This window comes from Corapipo altera, unplaced genomic scaffold, assembly GCF_003945725.1.
Source record: "Corapipo altera isolate COAL_440 unplaced genomic scaffold, ASM394572v1 63, whole genome shotgun sequence".
In the NCBI taxonomy this organism is placed as follows: Eukaryota; Metazoa; Chordata; class Aves; order Passeriformes; family Pipridae; genus Corapipo; species Corapipo altera.
Window position 1 is genome coordinate 134948 of NW_020884928.1, and position 22901 is coordinate 157848.

General features: G+C 38.7%; 1 protein-coding gene across 11 annotated transcripts in view; it reads left to right on the forward strand.

Moving 5' to 3' along the window:
- ABI1 (abl interactor 1) overlaps positions 1-22901 on the forward strand; it is a 77354-nt gene that overhangs the window by 36353 nt on the left and 18100 nt on the right. For 7 of the 11 annotated variants that reach the window (XM_027658831.1, XM_027658832.1, XM_027658822.1 and 4 more), the window contains exons 3-4: positions 12325-12501; positions 22200-22214. In XM_027658831.1, coding sequence (XP_027514632.1) covers positions 12325-12501; positions 22200-22214 — 192 coding nt within the window. The remainder of the gene's footprint in view (positions 1-12324; positions 12502-22199; positions 22215-22901) is intronic. The other 4 variants (XM_027658820.1, XM_027658825.1, XM_027658826.1 and 1 more) reach the window with 1 other exon arrangement.

Below are 22901 nucleotides of genomic sequence, written 5' to 3' on the forward strand. Positions count from 1 at the left end.
TGGGAACAAGAGGAGAAAAATGACCATTGCTGGGTATCCCTCCACTGGAGTAGCACCTCATAGTGTTGTTTGCCATAGAGGCTTGTTTACGTTTCTGTAAAAAATCTTGAAAAAATCTGGAACTTTAGTAATTCTCTTCTGAACAAGCTGCAATCCTCAGCCTTTGAACATTTAGGAAACAAAAGAAGATAAAAAGACGTTTGATGTATGGTAAGCTGTGTTTGTGGCACTAAGCCAAGATGTTTTGTGGTGTAGATAGTATGGCCTTCAGCCATGTGATGTCTGTTTAATGAATACCTACAAGTTACTCTTGGTGCAGTGCTGACCCAGCTGAAAACTAGCCCATCTCCCACTAGCTTATATCACTGCCATCAGATGGCATATGGTCAGAGAGGTATAGAAATAACATTGTGCCCTGGTTGATTTGTAATCATAACTATGTTGGTAGGTGGTTAGAGGACACCCAGCATCATTCCAACATATGTTGTCTCTGCTTTATGTCTTAGGGAAGTGGTCTGTCCTAGGACTGTCAATCTTAGACACCTCATAGGCCCTGAATTCACATGGAGAAGTGGGGTGCCTGGGAGAGGCATTTTTGTGTAATGTGTGGGTTTTGTTGGTTTTGGTTGTTTGGTGGTTGGCAGGGTTTTTTTGTTTTAAGAAAGGTATGTGAAAATTAATGCAGAAAACATTCAAGCAAGTACATGTGACAAATGAGAATAATCTATTTAACATAAACTTTATTATTGGAAAGTATTTTATTTTACTATTAGAGATGATAAAATAAGACACTAAAGAGGTGATAAATTAGAGCTAAGGCAATATTACCTCCCTTTCTCTTGGTGTAGGTTCTGTCTCGTCCCCTCCCCAATTTGACTTGCCAAGTTACAACTGAATGTGAGGGATTTGGCTTTGGGCTGGTTTTTGTTCAGGCATGAGCATCCTGACTTGTCATTGTTACAGCTCCTTACCTTAGACAAAGTTTCAGAAAATTCCAACTTGTTCTGTTGAGTTTATTTTTTTATAAGCTTTTTTTAGATGGTTTCCTTTTCAGCCACCTGCAGTGCTCTTTGCAATTGCACATGTTCATCTCCTACGACATTGCTTTTTTTGGCACACAAAATGCTTTTCGTTTGACATACAATTTTGTTCTACTCCCATGGTGGTTCTTTAGTGAGTCCAAACTACTGAAGAAGCTGTTTTCGTTTTTCCTTTCTGTCCGTGTGCTTTCCTTCAGTCAAAAATATATTTAGGTTTGTGTGTTTTGTTTAATTCTAGACAAGTGCATTGCTTCCCATAAGGAAAAGAGGGACTCATTCAACCACTTTAAAATGCTGCAACTCTTATGTGGGAGCGTGCATAAGCATATTTTGCTGCTTCTTTTTTTTTTTTTAATGAGCCTCCTCATGTATGCATATCTTCAGAAATACCCATTAAAAAAAAAAGTTACTAAAATCTAATTTCATGTACTGAAACACACTCACGCATGCAGTTTGGATTTTGACTTCACATGATCAAAAGCATTTGTCTGCTTTTTAAGACTGAATACAAACGTAACACGTTATGACTGCACATCCCAAATGTTTTGTCAAAAATGTATCAGTAGGATTGTACAGTTGAAACACTTCTCTTTTGAAGTGTCTTCCACTTTAAAGACTGGTTTTAATTAGCAACTGGTGTTAGTTAATCATTGAAGTGTCTGATTGGTTCCCTGTGTAGAACAGTAGAGGAGAGGGGATGTATCTTGTTGGTTCTTTTATTGGAACCCTGTCTTGGTGAAGGGGAGATGGTGGGTCGGAGGGAGGACTGAGTAAGAGAACTGACTTTCAAAAAAGTGTTTATTGTACAGTGTGAAACTCAAGTAGATGGTTACCAGTTGTTAATTTGCCATATGCTGTGGTTTTGATCTATGCAGAGCTAGGTCTGTATTTCCTATCGTGCAGTGGTTATGAAGTGGTGGGGGGTGGGGTTCAGCCACAACTGAATCTCCTGCAAATACTGGAAAGCATATTCTAGAGCGATCAGGGATTTTGTGTTCAGAACAGGGAATAGCACCATGAAAGCTACTTTTCTCTCTCTCTACTCCCAACGTGTGATGCTCAAAAGCCATAGACTTTAGAAGGCAGGTAGAGATAAATGCAAATAATCTCCCCATCTCCCCTTCTCTGTGTCTTCCCACAGAGATCTGCATTAATGGTGCGCTTTTTTCTACCTGTGTATTGTACTCAACCTCTTGAAGAAGGTGTTGAACTAGCAGTTAAATTTGAAATAAATAAAAAGTTATCTAGAATACAAAAATTTGTTGTGCTCCCCATGAACATACATCAGAGATCATTAGAGAGCTTTTTTTTTTTTTTTTTTAAGAATAATGGTCATAATGCACAAACCAAACTGCACCATGTGTCTGTTTGGTTTGCTCAAATGGTTAAAATCTTCAAGTAGTTTGCCAAAGCACAGGAAGTGTGACCCATAACTCACTTGTGCATTTTCATTAGCAATTAAAAACACAGATGGAAGGTGTTTTGAAGAGAAATCTGGGGTAACTTTCTCTGTTTCACTGTGGTCAGAGCAGGAGCTGTGGCAGCAGTGCCTGTACCTGTGCCCACCTACACTCTGTCTGTGTCTATTCTCAATGCTGCTGCAGGTGCACAGCTCCAAGAAGCTGGCCCAAGCAGCAAAGCTACTTGGTTAGTGTAGCACAGGAAGTCTGGCAGAGCCAGGAATAGAACTTCAATCTGCTGTTTTCCAGGCTCTTGCTTCTAGCCACAGACCCATCCCACCTCTTCCCTTCACTCGACTGACGTCCTGGCAGACAGCTGCCTCCTGCGTGCAGGGCCAGCTGCTTCTGCAGTGCTGTCTGACCTCCATACTCCAGATGTTTGAAGTTCCATTTCCCCCATGCTTATGTGAACTTTAGCAAAATGCTTCTGGCATTTCTCCAATGCAACAGGGAGGAGGGAGGACTGTTGTCTTTATTTTTTTCTTTCTGTAATGCGGGCCTCTGTACAGCTGCTAAATTCTCTTCCTCTGTAGGACTTAAACTCCATTTACCTTCAGTTACCATCTGCCAGTCTTACTTCCCATATCCCTCTCCCTGTTCCCAAAGACACTCCTGCAGACCTCCCCTCCTTTTGCTCTGTGTTGGCATCATCTTCCTTTCAAATGGGGAATGTGGGGAGCAGGGATTGAAGGTATGATGAGACACTCTTGTGTCTCTCCACAGATATTTCTCATTTATAGACCCTTATTCTCTGAGGTGGCATTTCACAGGTGAGACCTACTGTTTTCTGTCAACTGCCCCATTTTACGTTCTCAGCGTCTTCCCTGACCGTACTCTGAAGAGAATAAGTGAGAATAACATGAGAAACTTCTTTCCTTCTGTCCTGTCTGAAGGATGAATGTGTCCTCCGTAGCAGTCCGATTTGCACTTGGCACCAGGAAAGAAAAATCAGGCATGAACTCAAGTCTGGCTCTTGGACAAATGGGCTGGTTTCTTTGCTCTGATTCTTGTCCTAGAATGTCATGTACCCGCTCCTGACCCCTCTGCTCTGTCCTTGCCCCGCATCCCCTTTCTGCTCAGTTTCCCCAGCAGAACGTGTGACTGGATTTGCCAATAGGGTACTCTGAAAAGCATCTATATAAATAATCCATTAGCTAAATAGGCCTCTCTTTTTCCTTTTCATTGCTATTGTATAGCTGTATGTGTCACTCCACAGGTTGTGTTTTGGAAATTGGGGTCCAGTTGGGGTCCACTTCTCAGTGAATCCTAGTCTTCCTTTTGGGAGAAAGGCTAAAGCTGAGGCTATTTGTCTATGCCCAATAATCTTTAAGCCTGTTTCTCTGGCTTTTGTTTTCAACTTCTTGATTTTAATGAGGCTTTTTTTTTTTTTTAAACACTTGCAAGCATATGTTCTGTCAGTCAGGAATCAAATTTTTTTTAAAGTATGTCTTAAAATCAGTGTGGTTTAAGAGATATGCTATGGAATCATGTGCATTATTGTTTTACATTCAGTGCTTCTGAACTCTAAAACCATGCAGAAGGCAAACTGTCCTGAGTAAATGAGATATCTATGGTATACTTCCCTCCCTGACCATTTCCCCCCCACAACTGTCCTCATATCCCAGAAAAAATATGTATATGAAGGTATAAAAGATCTTAACCTTGCTGAAATCTTGTCTGCTTTATGCTGGTGTCAATTGCTTGGAGAATCAGACAAAATCTGCTAGTGTATATAAAGGAAAAGGTTTTAATCCTTACATCAGGGGCTAGCTCCATAGGATTAAACTGACATATAATCTGTGTTCAGAAATAATTAAGAAATACAGTGATAAACTGTCAAAATAAAGACCACAACCAACACTTTATAAACTTCCCCCCCCCAGATATTATGGATGATATTTGTAAGATGCATTGTTAGCATTGTGATTATATATGTATATAGTTTATGTATATAAATATATTTTATGTGTATAAATATATTTTACATAGATTTACATATGAGTTACTTCTGGAAATAGGACTTAATATTTCTTTTGTTATTTTTCCTTTGATCTGTCTAGTGCCTTTTTCCCCCTCTGCTGATGGTGAACATTTTAATATGGACTGTGAAAGTTGCTGTATATATCTGTGTTGATGGCCTTAGTTCATTGTGTTAATCTGTAAAAGCTCTTGAATGTGAGCCCTCTTTACAGGAAAAGGAAGGTGACATCAGATTACGAGACATGGCTTATCTGGCTCCTCTAGCCTTTTACCTTAAGAGGCCTGGATTTACCAGGACTTCAGGAGATGAAGCTTTCTGGAGAGCCTGTCCTACTATTGTCACTTGTCTGCATGCTGAAGGGAATGTGTGAGAAACTTCTATCTATAAACTTACCAGAAAACATTGCTGCATTTGCAGTTCTTAAATCTGTTTCAGTTGCCTCCTACATTGCCAGCACCACATACAAAGCAAACAAACAAGGTGAAACTCAGATGTCTAAATGCTTCAGAGGTGATAGGAGACCTGTATTTCATGGTGCAGCTTCAAAAGGCATGGCAGGATATTCTGAGGATTCTCAAATGACATTTAGACAGTGAGGTTCAGGCAACTATTAACCATAGTGATGGATTGTGTATGTGAAATAATAAAGCCTTGAAATCCTTATATTCTGAAAAGAATTTGGGGAACTGAAAAAAGCATCTCTGTTTCTCTTCTCTACTAACTTGCTTGTGGCTGGCACTCACTTTCTTCTGTGGATTGACTGATAAGTTGACAGTACTTTAGCAGACTTGACTCTGGTGACTGTCCAAGGGGCTGTTAAAGATGTCTTGAATTCATCTCTTGAAGGGGGAGATGCTAAGAAAGAGGTGCTAAGAAAGACCTTTTCTCTTTTTGTTGTGAAAGATAACCAGTAAAAAGCCTCTAGTATGGTAACTTGAGATGAAGATGTGTTCAAAGCTAATTAGGGACTTGAATTTCACACAGTTGATGGCTAACTGGACATGATAAAAGGTTGCATCAAGTCTTCTGCTTTAGAGACAGGATTGGTCCCACTAGTTACTGATAACAGGGCAGTACTTCTGTCAACATTTCATTCAGGTTTTTTATATGCTTCTCTGGTGTTGGTTAACTTAACCAGATGTCTGTGCTGAAGAACTGGGAAGAGAAAATGCTCACCAAACTGCCCAGTTTTGGTCTGTAATTGAGTTGGTGCAATTTGGGTATTCAAACAATTTCTAGTCAATGGAATTGACAGTTCTAATTCTCAGTGGCAGTACAACCTCATACTTGGGAGAAGATCCCCATGGACTAATGAGTGCGTGCATAGTGATAACAAGGGTGACCAATGCCAGTTGTGCTGACACTCTGCTCTCTGTGTCTCCCGTGAGGCCAGGCTTGCTTAGTCTCAGACTCTCCTGGATAAGAGATGGAAATAAATTATTTTAGTTCCATAGGTAAATTCTTAAGTTTCTCGAATAGTATCTTGGTGGGGATCATACAATATATATATATACCAGTCATCAAGTCAAATGCTTGAATTACTAGCACTTTAATCACGAGTTAATGAAATGTGTACTTTGTAACACTGTGCAGGTATGTGACTGTATGTGTCATAAACCCACAAACTACTCACTTGTGCTTTTTTATGCCTGATGTGCTTTATACCTATAATTGATCTTTTCTGTAGAATATTCCTCTTGCAGTTTAAATATGTTGACACTTCCTGTGTTGAATAATACTGAGTTTTCTGTTGAATTTTCTTTACAAAATAACAACATAAAATGGTGCTCTCACTGAAAAAGTTAACTGTCTGTCTGAGCTCATTAAAGCTGGGGATTTTATTGGTTTTTTTGTAGGTCAAACTGACTTCTTGCAAGTGGCCTGTATGGCATGCCTTGTCCAGGATCTCTTCAATGCCATTACTCAATTATCCATAACTCATCTGTTAGAGTCTTATTAAATACAATTTCTTTGTACAAGTAGCAGTGGAATAAATCTGTATTTCTAAAACAGAAACAGGCTTATGTTCTTAGTCTCATCAGTTTATTTTCATTTCAGGGAAGCTTATTGTATGAACTATAGAGCAAGACAACGAAATCTGTAATTTTGGAGAGTGACAATGAGGGTTAATATTAAAGCTGGGTCTAGGAACAGATTGCAAAGATTGAGAGTTTGGGTAATTTTTATTTATTTAAAGGATGCTGAAAGCACCTTAATGTTTGTTTCTTAAGTTATATTTCCTTTGGTTAACACTACTATTTATAATCTGGGTTTATGAACTTGTAGAAAATATTTTTGGTGTTAGAATGTGTTTAACATTCAACTATATGTATTTTACTGCTATTACCACCTAAATGTGAAGCTGCATCGCATTTTTACAGGTAGTAGAACAGAACTTACTTTTCATATGCAAATGTAAAGTAGTAAGCTTAGAATCCAGACAAGTTTTCCCAGAGGTCGAGGTTGGACACTAAACTTTCTCTGCATTCACTGTCTATCCCATGTGTTCAGTAGTTTTATTGACAAGATTCACTGTGAAGCCTGTGTCTTTGCCCAGTATTTTGTGTCACATCAGGCACAGTTTTTGCTGAAGTGAGATGCTATATTTGATGGATTGCCAGCCTGATGGGGTATGTCAAATCTACTGTTCCAATTGGCTTGTCTTTGATTAGAGGTTTTAGGGCTCTTTTTTTAATGTCATTCTTTTGTAAGTCTGTGGTTTTGTTTGTATAAAGTAATTCTAATATACCGTTAACATTTAGGTGTGTATGTAATACTGATTACCCTGTAACCAGGGCTTTACTTACTTGAAATACAATGTTAGTAACAGACCCAACTCTATATTCAACATGAACTGAAAAATGAAAAAGGGATACAATGTCAAAATTACAGAAAACTGCTGCCAGTAAAGCTGCCCGGCCTTCCTTGTCTCCTCACTTTAGAGAAAGTAGCGGCTTAAGGAAGCCTGTAGATTTTGAGCCTACATTTCTTTTTGTCTGAGTGGCTTAGGGACGAATTGAAAAGTTACTGACTTGTAACAGTGTGCAGCACAGGACATTTGTTTTAAGGCCATTCATGATGTGAAAATAAAAGTTCTTAAAACCATTGCATGAAATGGCCTGAAAAGCTGTCAGTAAAAATGGTGGTGTAATTTTAGGAATTTTTTTTCTCTTATGTGTTTGGATGTTAGGGTTTTTTTTAAATGAAGGAAGTGTCCTTGAAGTGACTTTGTGCTCTTCCTCAAACTTATGTGGTGATTTGAGTTTTGCGGCTTTTGGGGGTGGGAAGGGGGAGTGTTTCCTAAGTGGGGTTTTTTTTGGTGGTTTGGTTAATTTGTAACTTTCTACACTGTATCTTAGTCTCTCTTTTGGGGAGCTTTGTTTGTCCACTCCTTTTACCTGGTAGCCACCACTTTCGCTGTTGAGGACTGGGGAACTGTTCTCTCCCCTAACCATTACTCCACACTTCCCAAAAGTCTGGCAGCTTTTTCCAGCTCCACCACACAGGTCAGTGTGGGTGCTGTTACAGCTTCATTTGTGAGGAACTGGGGAGGAGCAGAGTAGGAAACTTGAAGTGGAGTTTTCCTGCACAACACTTCTGGAGTACAAATCTAAAGGGTATTTGCTTGGTGTAAATTTGTGGTATTAGTGTAATGAGTTATCCTGTCCTTCAGGACAGCATGAGGTTGGCAGTGCCTTGTTAGTGGAATTGATTTGATAGAGATTATTCTTTTTCTTTTATTCTCTGTTCTTTACCAGCTGTGCATCCATTTGGTGAGAGAAGTGGTGGCTGTGTGAGTATCTGGCTCATAAATTTGAGTTGCAGTGGTTCAGGATTAAAAAGGTTGTAGAAGCTTGAATTGGTTTTCTTTTTCCCTCCCCCCCCTCTCCCCCCATATCCCTAGATGTGTGAGCTGTATTAAAATATTAAAGATATCCTCAAATTAGCTTGGCCAGATGTGCTGCATTCTCTGTTTCTTGTAAATTGTTTGTTCTGGGCTTGCACACTCTAGCACATGGGTAGAGTGCTATCTACAGCACAGAATAATAAAAGAATGACTATTTGCTGTATCATTGCTGTGCTCCACTTGGCCTTGATGCTACTTCTGAGGAAGCAAACAGTTAAAATTTAACTCTACATCGTGTTGTTCAACTTTTCATATGACTTGAAGAAGAAAGATAGTGGAGGCAGCTAATAATTAACAGTTCCTTCAACCTCCAAGCTTAATTTTGCTTCTGGATTAGCTGACATAGTCCCTAGCGCCCAGTTATAATGGCAAAGGGGTTTGAGTTAAATTTTGCTTCCCAAAGCAAACATGTTGTGCTTTTCCCTCTTCTCCAAATCAATATAATGCTGGACTTTTTGTCACTGGATTATGTTGTCTAGGAGTAAGAATCCCATCCCAATACCCTTGATTTTAAGTTATGCTACATATTTATGTTTCAGCCCAGGCCAAACATACTTGAAGCTGGTCTGACTCTTTGCTAATGCTTATTAACCTGTGTTAACCCAAGTTGGCTTGCCATACTTTGCTCCACTGTCTTTGATGTTTAGAAGTAGGTTTTATGCATGAAATCACAAACCAGCTACTGTTTAGCTGTCTTGTTACCATATCAGAACAAACACTTACTCATAGCTACAGATGTCAAATGTGACCAGAGTTTTTTGAGAATTGTCTGTTTTGGCTGTTACCTGGTATGTGTGGCGTGTGTCTCTTGCACATTAACTCATCTGGCTGGATAACTATGCTGTCCTACTAAAAATTGTTTGTGTGTTGAGTATTTCCTCTTTTGGAAGTGAAAAACATTGCCTATGACTAAAGAATAAACTTCCACATGACTGTCAAGCAAACAGATACAAATAAAAATAGAAAAATGAACAATTGTTGTGTGCTTTGTTTTGCATAATGTTCACATCAGAGTTACTAATATGCAGATCTAAAAAAAAAAAAAGTAATTTCTTGAAGTAAGATGCTGTCTGGTAGCTCTGATGGGCAGCCTATTGCTCTGGGCAAAGCATATGCTGTGAGCCTTTTCTTTGCATTGGGGTAAAATCCCTCCATACTTTTCCGGTGCACCAGATGTGGCGGGAGTTACAGTCTCGTTTGCTTTGAACAGCAAATTAGTCTCTTGCACAGACATGCCTGAATGCTGTTCAAGGCTTACATATGTGCCCCGTTGCTGGCCCTGTGCTATGATACAGACAGTCTCCTCTTTGCTTTGTTTACCTTACTGAAATCCATGCAAAGGCTTTACAGATCACTACTTCATTTTGGATAAGCTGTCTAATAAAATTAATATATGCTCTTTTCTTGTTCTAAGAGTTTTTTCCATTAACAACAACGTGTTGCAGTATTACTTTAGTTTCCAAAACAGATATGGTACAACATCTTTTCCTGGAATTTCTTACCGTCTGCTGCAGTAACTTATGGAATTTTCATTGGTTTAGGGAGGAAAAATCAGTCTTTGTGGACTGCCTGCTAGGAGAAGATGCATCTTTTTGTACTGTGAAGGGCTTTGTTTTGTTTCGTTTCTCTTTTCTTTTGCTATGAACGTTAAGAGAACTCTTAGTATAAAAATGCATTTTTGTCCATCCACTGAACAAAAAATGAATTTATTGATAATAACAGATTTGTTTTGTGAGAATGAAGTAGAAGCATGATTTATTTCAAGGGACATAGCAGTATTTAAAAATATCCTATTTTGAAACATTGTAGTGTGTTCCTTAGATTGGTGTTCTCAGCCTCCTATTTTGCTATGTTGTTCATTGGCTCTAACTAAGGTTGGTTCTTTTTATCACCTATGCAGTGCTCATGTATTACAAAATATGAAGAGTTGCTTATTATTAAAGAGTTTTAAAAGGTAGTTTGAGAGCTGCTGTTATTGAACAGAAAGGTTCAGGTTGTATGGAGAGATTGGAAGAGAGGTGATCCAAGAACATGTAGCACAACACTCATATAATCCTTTTCAGCAAGATCAAGAAACAAACTAAAGGCAGAACTAACACGTGTATTTTAGTCTCTAAAAGGAAAAGAACAAATAATAACTGGATTTGAAAAAATGAGTAGTCTTATTCTTTAGTCCTCATGCTATCATCTGTGAAATTGGCCATCAGAGCAAATGTGGCTGCAGTGGATGATATCTGATACTGATGTAGTGGTAAATTCTTGATATATAGGATTGTCTCTTGAAAAGGTGTTTTTTAAATTCCTGACTTGGGGATTTTTCAGAGCATGAGCATTTAGAACAGTAAAGCTTTCTCTAAAGTTTTATTGGAATATTTAATTAATTTATTTCAAGTAAGCTAATGCAGACATACATTTTTAATGTCCTGCATTGCTCTGGAAAATCACAACTCTTACTTCTGTTAAGATTCTCTGTGCTCCCAAAGTAAAAGAACCTTTTGCAATGTTACAAGTAGTCTGTTATTTAGCTCTAAGCTGTGAAAACAGGCTTGCTTGATATTCCTGCTTTAGGTGCTTCTCCACTTGTGTTCCCACTTATAATCTGCAAGGATATCTAACAAACCTATTAAGGAGGGGTTTATGTCTTCCTGTAGTCAGGAGTATTTAAGAGTACTTGAGCATGTGTACCAGTTACTGAAAAAAGCATATCTGCTGAAGACATTTCACAGTGAACACTGAATGCTGGCTTTCCTAGACATGGTCATTTCCTGGATACTGACCTTGGTTTTTTTTCATCTTGCCTCATACAGAAGTAGAGTGAAAACTAATTTTGTGCTTCATCTTTGACTCTGCTTCACTAAACAAAACTTTGCACATCACAACATTCATTTAGATAAGACTATTTCTAGAGACATACCTAAACGAATACTGATGGACAAGGATTTTTCCTTCTTTCTGAACCTTCACTTTTTTTTTTTTCTCCTATGTCAGTCTCTCTAGGAGAAATTGATACTTGCAGACTAAGAATTACTTTCTTTAGTGGAAAAAGTGGTGGCTTGATAGGTTTTGCTCCAAGTGGTGGTTTTTGTCAGACACCATCTCCTGCAACGAGATCCTAAAGTTCTAGTAGGTACTTAAACCAGTAAATTTAATCCCTGAAGCTTGAAATAGGCTTTCTAGAGGTGGGAGTTCCTGTGGCATCTGATGCTTGATTTGCACTTGTTCTTCTTCAGCTAGGGTTTAAGCAGTGGTTATATTGCATGTAGAAAAGTGTCTGTTATGTGAAACTTAGTTTGATTTTTCACGGACTGGTGGACTGACTTTTCTTTGTCTCTTTAGGTATTTTTCTAATAAAATTATGGTACTCAGCGTATTTTATATTCCTTTATTACATCTTTAAGGCTTTGTTTTATTCTTTTTAGTAAAACTGCTATGAACACTATGATTGAAACTAGCCTCAGTGCTGAAATTAGTCCTTCTCCGTGCAGACTCTTACTCTGACATGCACTGATGGCTTTGCTGAAAGAAATTACTGCACAGACTTCCCAAGCTTAGTCCCCCTCTGGGCTGTGGGCAAATTGCTTAACTTGTCTGTCCTGGTTTCCCAGCTGTGGAGTCGGAGTAATTTATTACTAGTGCCAGTCATAAGAACACTGAGGGTTAATCTGCAAGGACTGTATCTGCATAGTGTCTTTAGAATGTCAAACCAGTAATGTATAATTGTAACTTTATTATTAATATTGGTTATTTCATTAAGGTGTAATTTTCTAACAACGTTCGTGTAGATTAAACTCATTTCATCAATAAACTGGCATCCTTCCAGCCACATTAACTTAGTTCAGACTCTTCATCTAACAGCGAAGCCTAAACATGTAGCTAGCTCTATAAAAAAACCAGCAAATGCCTAAAGAAACCCATACTTTCTTGTTTTCAATCTAGACTGTGGACATCCATAAAGAAAAGGTCGCTCGCAGAGAGATAGGCATTTTGACGACCAATAAGAACACATCAAGAACTCACAAAATTATAGCACCAGCGAACATGGAACGTCCTGTAAGGTATATTCGAAAACCTATAGACTACACGGTGCTGGATGATGTTGGCCATGGCGTAAAGGTAAGAATACCTGGATACTTGAGGACTCCAAGTAACACAGACCAGGAGATAGGGTCAGGGCAGAATGTTACTGATATTAAAATGTTTAGTTCCTTTATGATAGGAAGGATTATGGGTTTGATATGCTCCCACATACAAACATTACAATAACAGAATGGATTGTTTTACAGTGAGGGTTTTTTGAGCAATGTTTGCCATAACCTTGTGACTGTCAGTGGTAGTCATACTGTCAGGAAATAATGGCTCATAATCTTAGGCTAATGACTTGTCAAAAAAAGCCACTACTGACTTTTAGGATTGCTCCTTCCTCCTTTTGATTAAATTGTCTCTGCCACTCCCTTTACTTCTTTAGTTATTGAGAAAAATTAAGTCCTTTCCTTTGGGGAAACTAGCTGGGGGGTGGGGTGTTTTGGAGGGTGGACAGGAGAAAGGGTCAGCTAGTTTGCATTTAAATCTCAGTGATTTTTGATGTCTCACTCCCATGCTTTTGGACAGCCTTGTTTTCCTTTTCTCTAAATAAAAGCCTTCATAAATTTATGTCTACCTCCCTTGAAATGGTCATAACTGAAGTGAATTAGTATAACACCATTTGCTCCCTGGACATCTTTTTGTAATAATATACCTTTGTATCCCTCTAGAGCAGGCCTTCCAGGTATATTCAGTTTACAATAATCTTCCCTTGGATGGCATTTATTCAACACCCCGGTATCCTATAAAGCTTGATGTGCTCTGGTCAGTCACTTGTGCAGCTATATCAGCCCATCGTGTACCCTTTGAATGGCTGAGCTCTTGAGGAACAGATCTTTCAGAATTACTTGACACAAAAGAGTACCAGTGTCCCTCCTGCTTTGTAGTAACCCTCCCAGTGGCCAGAGGAGTGTAATTCCAACACAAGTTGAAAAGCAGTTCTATACCCTGACAGCTCTAGCCTATGAATTGATGGAGTGACTTTAGAATACCTGATTTTTTTTCTTTTCTTTGTAACTAAACCTGTATTAAACCTGGTTTTTTACACTAATAATTGAAGCCAGACTGGATGAAAAACAGTTTTGTGTAGAAGCCTGAAAGATGTGGTCTGAATTTCTATAAAATAGAAACCCTGCAGTCAGAGAAATAGGTGATTTTTCAGTACAGTCTGCATGTGAGCCCTCTATGAATAGAGAACACAGGAATTCAGTGTCAGGTTATTGGTTTCTGCATTTAAGTGCTCCAAGGATCAAGTGCTGTAGAAGACTTTTAAAAAGTAGAATAATTACTGTTAGTCACTGAAATTGATGCTTTGCTGAACTACTTACATTGTGAAGGCTCAAAACAGGTGGTTTGATCCATGAAGGCTGAAGTTGTTAAGGCGTAACAGTTGCCTTTTCCAGTATGGCTATTTGCTTTTGGGAATGCCAGTGTCCTTATTCATGTGACCCTCTTTGTTTAGGGGGTGGAAATAAAGCGCTGTTTACCTATTTCTAGGCAGCTCTTATACTATTTTTCTGGTAAAGGGGTTTTTTAAATGTTAGTAGTTTATTCTATATTAAAAACTTGGTCTTTTCAGAGGTAAAAAAAGCTTCTAGTAGTAACCAAATTTACTAACTCATTAGAAGTCAGCTGCAAATTATATCTTGCTATTGTTTCTTCATTGAGTGGTTTGCCTAAGTTATTTTTACAATGGTGGAAGGCATGAAACAGTTGGTATTTTCTATGTAGACTCCTTACACAAATGAAATAAGCTGCCAGCCAGACCTCTCAGGTATATAGTTCAAGGTGGCTGTCATGCATTTGACACCTTCGTTAGTGTTGACATTCACTGGACACACTGCTGGACACACTCATTATGTCATTAATTAATGATATAATTAAATGTTTTAGCCATCATATTAATTGGGTTCTAAGAGTGACACAGATCAAAGCTCTAAAGGAAGTAGCTTACTTTGTCTGCAAACCTAGATGTAGCTGGTGCTGTTATAAGAAAATCAAACCAAAACAACTTCAGAAACCAAATCAGGTCCTGTTGGAAGTCAGCAAAAATAACAGATGATGCTGAGAACCTGAGTTGCAACTTGGACATACAAATCGGGGGAAGCATATTGAATTACAAACTTTGTCTTGTCCAGAATGGTCTTAGAAGATGCTTTAGATTCTGTGAAGTGTTATTTTCTTGAGCAAAAACTTCACCCCAAGTTGGACAGCAACATGTCCAACAAGGCCTCATAAACCATGTTTTTCTAGAGGAAAAGAAGTTTGAGTTTTGGCTAGAATAATTGTCGGTTTGGCTAACTTGCGGCTCCTTAAATGTCTTCTGCTGTAGCCACTCTCAGTAAAATAAAGTACAACACATACATTGGCATTTAAGTATTAAATAAAATTTATGCAACACTTTGAAATCTGCAGATGACAATATTGCTGTTAGTGGGACTCTGTTGTGTTCTGGTGCAGGCTTTGATAAAGAAACAGAAAGGAAAAACACAAGGAAGAGAAATCAAAAATACAGACTGGATTATCCTGTTTCTGCTTTTATTGATTTCATTAAATATTGACACTAAGAAAAATGTGATTTAAATATGCAGTATATTTTTCATGGTGATCCTGAATTTTTTTATATAAAAAGTGTACATAAAAATAATGTCTCTCGGAGTTAAAAAAATAGAAAGGTGTAATCTTCAGGGTAAATGCTGTCTTCACCATACATTTTCCATCTGAGCAAATGCAGGAACACCTCCTATATATGCTCACAGCTCATTTTCTTTGTCTCTGCTTCTTATGGCTGTGTAGAAGGGATGCAGAAGCAGGTGCCTGCACTTGGGGCAGGAAGAACAGCTCTACCTGCTTCCTTCTGTCTCACATACATGCAGCAATTTTTGTGGGGGCAGGTGAGGGTGGAGGTGGCAGTGATGTAAGCAGCTGCTCTCTATAGCAGGTTTCCTCACTGATGGGAGACATTTCCTCAGAAGGCAGTGCTTTTTCCTCTCCCAGCAGCATCTTGGTTGAAAAGCTTTTGTAGAGCATCCTGGGATGACAGAGTTGCAGGGACAGTTATAGACAATGTCTCCAAAAAGAGGAAAGGTGGTGTTTTTTATATATATCCCTATAAAGCCGAGGCCAGCATCAGTCAAAATTAGGAGGGCTTTTAAAGTTGATTTGCTAGCAAGGCGGCTTTGCCTTGCAACACAAATTTGTGAGGATGGCTCCGAGAAACACACAGGCAGGCATTTCTGCTGGTCTGTTAAGTAGTTGCTCAGCTGTCACCCTCTGGGCATAGGGGAATGTAGCTGAAGTTGTTCTTGGTAAACAAGCGCAACTGTCGTGATATGAGCGTCTACCTTCCTGTGTGGAGCTTGGTTTAAAATTATTAGGCAGAGGCTACTTTAACATTTCCTTCCTCTTTTTCTCCTTTTTTTTGTGAAAGGAAAGAAAAAATATACTGTGCCAGCAAATAAATAGGTCAAACACAACTACTCATACAGAAAATCCTTAGTTTAAGAGTGGGGAGAAGAAGGAGGAAGCTTGGAAGCTGTCTTAAAAGCCTTAGAATTTGGCCTTAAAAGCCAAATTCAGAGTGGCCTTTGAATTTATTATAATCTTTTTCGATTAGGAGGCAAGTGGAATTGCAGCAATTTGTGAAATGGCAGCTAAGTAGGAAATTGAAATGATGCCTTATGGTACAGGCAGATAAAATGTTGAATACATGCCTAATTGAAATGCCTAATAGCTGTAATGGGATCAAGTTCGTTTTATGGAACTAATAGTTCCTCAAAACCAAACTTAAATTGTATGTGAAGATTATTGCTTTTCAGCTTTATTTAAAAAAAAAAGTAGTAATTTTGTCACCAGAAAAAAATTTGCATTTCAGCACATTAAAACTATAAGAAGATTTTGAGCCCAGGAAGTCAAACAGGAGTTAAGCATTCAGAAATCTTTCTCAAGCAAATAGAAGTTGGAAGGACTCCCTTAAAGTAGGGATTGGGCCATAACTTACCAAACACCTAGCTTAGAGAAGGGTGTCTTGCTCTCACCCACCCTTCTCAGCCTGTCCTACTCGCCTGCGGTCCTCATGCTTTCATCTGTGTCAGTGCAAAACAAACATGCAGATGAGATGCTGATGTGAGGGTGGAAGGCTACCTAATCGTGCCTACTTACCCTCTAGGGTAACACCGTTTATGTGTTAGCCACTGGAGTATTAACTTTTAAATAATTCACTGTAATAAAACCAAAGTGAGATAGGGATCCTGAACCTGAGCCACTGCTGCCTTTGTCCCCTTACCAGCCTCTATCAGACATTCACGCTTCAAAGGATGTCATGTTGCCAATTTCATTAATGTCACATCATCCCTCTGGGGTCACGGCCAAACAGTAAATACTGCTGTAGGGTAAAGAATGCTTCTCTGGGGGAAATAGTGACTTCCTGTTGCCAACTCTAATGACTCTGTTGTGAGTGTTAACACTGTGTGCTTTCCGTAGGGCACTTGCTACTAGAAATCAGAAGCGTGCCTAGTGTCATCTGATATAATGTAGGTTTCAAACCTTTCAGCTTGCAAAGAAAACTCAAAACTTTGAAATCTCTTTATTTTCTAATTTTGAAAATACTTTTTTTTGTGTTAACCTTTTTTATTGTAGTTAGATGCAAAGCTACCAACTCAATTGAAAAAGCTTGAAGTCTTTAAAGGCAGGAATCTTGGTATCTTTGTCTGAACAAGACTACTGAGTGCTTAGGGAACAATATAAGGTTCATCTATCATCCATGAGCAGGTTTTTGTATGTTAATAGCAGTTTAAAATGTAAAAAACATTGTAAGGTCACATTTGACTTGAAAATTTTTGCCTTTTAATTGGAAACAAACAAAAATAAAGGAAAGAAGCAATACTGACAAGCTACATCTGTTTGCTGCTAGCAGAAGACTAATTATTATGTTGCAGATAATACAGGGAGAGGTTATAGTTAAAAGATAAAGGTAAAATTTCACTGAAGAGAGACTTACCTACATATGTTCAATTTTGAAAGAAATATTAATTTTAAACCTAAATTTTCTCCAAAAAATCTGCTTTACCATGAACTATAAGGAGATAAAGAACAAAAAAGGCTTCTGACACATTGTGGTAAGAAAATTGAGACACAGGAATCATTTCGTGAAAACTGCACAAAACTAGTGGCAGAAGTGTGTTATCCTGAGTGTCTGACACCCACATACAGCCTGCCTGCTGAAAGGCATCTTTGATTACATATTCTCCCAAACTCCATATCTTGATTTCTGTGAGGAAACCATGTATGTAGACTTGAAGTTTTACTCTTTCTTTTCCTCAACCATCCCATACCTTCATATACGAGCACCTTTCCAGCTGCTGCTTTTCTTGCTCTGTGTCACCTTGTGGTATTCCAAAACTCTTCCACTGGTGAGGCAGGAGGCAATCTTGAGCAAAATTGCCAAGCTGCACATATATAATAGCACTTCAAAAGATCTACTGGCCAGCTACCTTTCTGTAGGGACATTCTCCCTTGACTAATAAAGAAAATACCTTTTTTTAAGTAAAAGGGGAGGTTGACTAAAGAGTCAAGAGCAATCATGGGGGTTTTTTTTCTATTGCAGCTGATGACTGTGATTAGTGGTTGAGTAATCTTAGGCCAATTATTGCTTTTGCAGACCATAAATATTAAAGTTACAAGTATATTAATTGTATCTTACTATTAATGGAGATCAGACCAGTACACTTTGTAAACTTCTGTTTCCATTGATCAGCACTTATATTGCATGGTCTTTAATGATGACTTTCAGTGATCCTAAATATGGCAGGATATAGAGAAATTGGCTCTTTAAATTCAGGAGCTGGAGAAATAGTGAGCGACAAGGGGAAGTACAAGCAGCCTGCATAGAGATTTGAAGTTCCTGCAATCTGAAATTGGAGAGTTCATGGCTGACATGTGCAGGGGCAACTTGCTGAACATCATTGTGATAAGAATTTAGCTTCTGTGTGCAAGTGGCCTTTTGTGTGCTTACAGATACGTTTGCTCACATCAGTGAGTTGTGTGCAACATCCCTACCCCTAGTTTTCCAAGCACAGTTTGTAGCTCAAATGATAGCTTTATAGTTCCCTGAATCATGACTAATGTTCCCCCACAACTTGTTACTTCGCATGAAAACTATTCAAAACAGTTAGATGGCTCCTCCTGAGGCCAGGCATTGGAGTCCTTTAATGTTCTGGACATCCTTTGGCTACCAGCAGGTACTTCTGATTGCCTCACACCCTACCCATTCATGCAATTCTTGGTCTTGTTCCCTTTGGCTTCAGTTACAGCAGCCTGCAGTACTGCCTTTATCTGCAGGTGTTTTTGTACTGTTTAGGCTACCAGAACTGAGTATGCTGGAATTGCCAAAATAGTTGCCTTAAGCAAGTAAGCCTCCTGGTATGAGCAATCATTTCTTGTCCTTCCAAACCCACAGCTAAAATTCTTCAGTCCAGGTGTTCTAAATTCCTGGCATCAGTTATGGGAGCAGCCTCACTTTTGGCTTTGATAAATGCTTTGCATGGCTGTTGCAAACACCTGTTTTGCCCATTGCATTACTGCTTTCCAGTCCACTGATGGCTCTCAGTCCTTGGTCAACCTGCTCTTCCATGCTGTTGAAACCCTGCAGATGTGTCACTGCCCTAGCTGTGATATTTTGGAAATGCAACAAGGTTGACTCCTAATTCTTGAACCTGAGACTGTGGTTTCTTAGTTTTGTGACAACCTATAAAGCTTTATCGAGGACTGCCACATGCTTGTTGGGTTTTCCCTGAAAAGGCAAAATTGTTCTGCTTGCTTCTTTAAAACATCTCTCTGTTATGATGGTTGCAAGAAAGCCCAACCAGTACTGCTGCTTACCCTGCTGTCTTCTTTCTGGGAACATCCTGGTCTATCTAGGTGTCTGCCTCAGCATCACAAGCATTCCAAGCAAGTCTACACACTGTGTTTTTGTTCTAATCTGTATGTCATCCAGGATACTGGTATCTAGCTGACAACTGTCTCCTGTGTGTACAGTACTACAAGTAGCTGGAGAAGCGAGTCATGCTCCTCATGGCTTCTGCAGGAGTTCTCAATCATGCTTTTTATTTGACTAAGCCTTTTTCCTTTTGCATTTCCCGTCTCTTATTTTATACCCTCTTAGAACAGTCTCTTCCCTCTTCAAGCTGTGAACCTTATGCATGCTGCTGCTTCTCTTCATGCCCTGCATTTCCTTCCTTCCTGGCTCTGACCTTCTCGGTACTAATCAGGCAAGTTGGTGATGGTCATGTTCTGCCAACTGGCTAGTTGGCATACAGGCATTTGTAGAGAGATGCTTGAATGTACATTAAACATGTTGCCCACTTTTGGTTTTCTGCTATCTTTTTTTCACCTTTTCCTTAAAATCATGGTGAGTCTAGACTCTGCTGCATAAACTGTTCCCAATTCCAAGCAGTTTTCTTTAGTTGCTTAGAAAGCATTACATTTTGTTTTCAGACCAAGAAATGCAGCAATGTTAACCTCATAAGCTCAGCCAATAAATTAAAAAAAAAAAGTCTCCTCCTAATTAATTAGCTTGTTAACCATGATTAAATAGCCATATGGTTCATCTTGCTTTGATTCATTTGCTTTCCTCCCTTACTTAGGTCTTTTGGATCAGGAGTTCCTCTCCCATGTGAATCCCAGTTCTTGTTTATACTGACAGCAACAGAGAGGATCTTTATACTTATAGAAAGCAGTATGACAACAGTTTCTAATTCTTCTGCACAGTCAAGTGTGTATCTGTCTATATATTGTTTAACTCATAGCAAAAGAGATGATGCTCACCTGATGTAGTGCTAGAGATAGAAATAAAGGTTAAGTGCTGTTGGACTTGAGATAAATGTTTAGTGTGTTAAACAGTACTTAGCAGTAGAAAGGCTTGAAATAAGATGAAGATAACTGAATCATTGCTAGATGTTGATACTCATATTGTCACTGCAGTGGAGGCAGAATGTAACAGGGATTAAAAAGGGGGTGGAAATACTCACCATAAATGCTGAGTGACACTGCATAAGTGAAGGAGAGAAAGGAAGCATTTTGGGTTTATATCTTTGAGGCAGGCAAATTTAGTAGTAGAGGCTGGATAAGAAACCATGCCACCCTTCCTTTTAAGCCTTTAAAAAGTTTCTAGCTATGGCTGCTGGTGAGAGACAGGACCCAGAGTTTTTCACTTTTTGGTCTCCTTTAACAAATTCCTTGTATTATGCCATTGCCCCTGGCAACTGGTGAAGTAAGGGGAAGAGTCACATATTCCTGTGAGAGGAGAAAGCAAATTTCAGTGCTAAAGGCCTGTTTTAAAAATATAATACCTTGGAGACTACTCTGGCATCTTGGAAACTGAGCCTTCATGTTTATCCATGAAATAAGTATGTGGGGACAGAAGTGGTTTAAGTGCCTGCCACTCTGGTGATGAACCTCTGCCCTGACTGGGAGTAAATGGGTTGATCTTAAAATTTACTTACCAGAGCTAAACTTTTTCATTTGAATTTTGGAACAGGTTTTGTGTTTCTGTTCTATTAATATGAAAACTTTAGGGCAGTGGCTTTCAACCTCTTTTGATTTGTAAACCCCATCTGTTTTTCAGTGGTTTTGCAGACCCTGCTGGTAATCTCAAATGCACATTGTTGTATAGCATGTTTTATTTACTTTTTTTACTGAGTTCATGGATGCCTTTAAACTGATCTGTGTTTCTTGGAGAAGGAAGAGAAAGTGCAAACAACAGTTTTAAATGCTGTGCCTTAGGAGGCTTCTTCTGGAAGTGACAGTTTATTTCCAAACAACCTAAAAAGAAAGCATCAGGATTATTTTATGTTTTGGGTGTTTGTGTTTGCTTCCCCCCCTCCCCAAATTGATGAAACCAATCTTTTTCCGATTCTAAACCATGAATGTCGATCCCTGCATCCCATTCCTCCACCCCCAGGTCCCCCTGCCGAAAAAACTCAGAGAATTTGACTTGAATTTATTTAGAATTTTACATGCTTTCGTCATGAGGTGAAGTTTTTATATTTTTTCCCTCTGCAATCACAAAGGCTGTTAAAATGATACAGTGGAGTCACATAATGACTTGATTCTAAGAGCTAGAATTTCAGAATAACAATCATTAGAGCCGTGCCAACACAGTTTTGAGCAGCCAGTGTTGTGCTGGCTTGAATCAGATTTCAGTCAATAAACCAGAGGTGAAAGGCGCTGCTGCTCATCCTGTTTGAAAATTCCCTTTTCTTTATTTGCCATTCAATGCAGCAGCTAGGATTTCTTCAAAACACGTGAAGGTTAAGTGTCAGAATAACAGGCACATTTCTTCTGCACATACAGCTGAAACTGTGTTTCTGTGAATGAATTCTTAAATGCATGTTGCCATTGAAATGGGATTCATTTGGATTTGTACTTGAATGGTCAGCAAAGCACTTTCCACCCCTTTACTGCCCATGAGGAGCCTGGCAGACATATCTGGCAAAGCTTAGCTAAACTTAATTTTGACACAAGTGCTTTTCCTCTGGTCTCTTTGTCAGATACAGAACTTTCAATGACTAAGACAGTAAAATCTGTTAGTGTACTGGGATGAGCTAATTATCAGTAGACACAAATGATTTTTTAAAAAATGTGATTATCTGTAGTTTAAGCTGTCCTATCAGTTGTGATGGATCTGCCATTAATTTCTACCTTTTTCCCCCCCTTTTCTTGCCAACGTTAAGTGGCTAAAAGCCAAGGTAAGAAGTATTATTTCTCCTTTGACCCACAGTGCCTCATGTGACTGATAGTAGAGGCTGCAGAGCCATTAAAACTGAAAACTAGCGCTCTCTTACACTCTCTTCTGCTTTCCATAGGATATTTAGATTAAACATGCTATACTTTTTTTTATTTACAGCATTTAGCGTTTGTCAATATATCTGTGATACATTGACATCTGCATTTATACATAGATACATTAATTTCTCTAACACATATAGTGCTTTGCTCTGAATTTAGTAGATGCCTTGATCCCTTCACTTACATTTTTTGCAGGAGACTTCCCAGACAACCTGAATGACTCTGCTAGTCAAATAGCAGGGCAAATTGAGAAATTCTGGGCCATGCTGGCTATATTGTACTGTCAGTGTTAAAGTTTGATTTAAATTATTAACACCTGAACGGCTATGAATACAAATGTGGCTTCCCTTTAAAGAAAAAAATTATATGAGAGATTTGTGCATGAACCTGTCAATTGCCTACCTTTCTGATGTCTGTTGTAAATTGATAGCAAAAATAATATTAAGCTTGTATTTAGACTCTTTGTATTTACTGGTGTCTGTCTTGTGTGTAGCTGAAAACTTGCTGTTTGAAAGCTGTCTGGGAATTCTCACTTCATATTCTTACACTTAAAAAAAAAAACAACTGTCAGTAATAGGGCTGCTCTG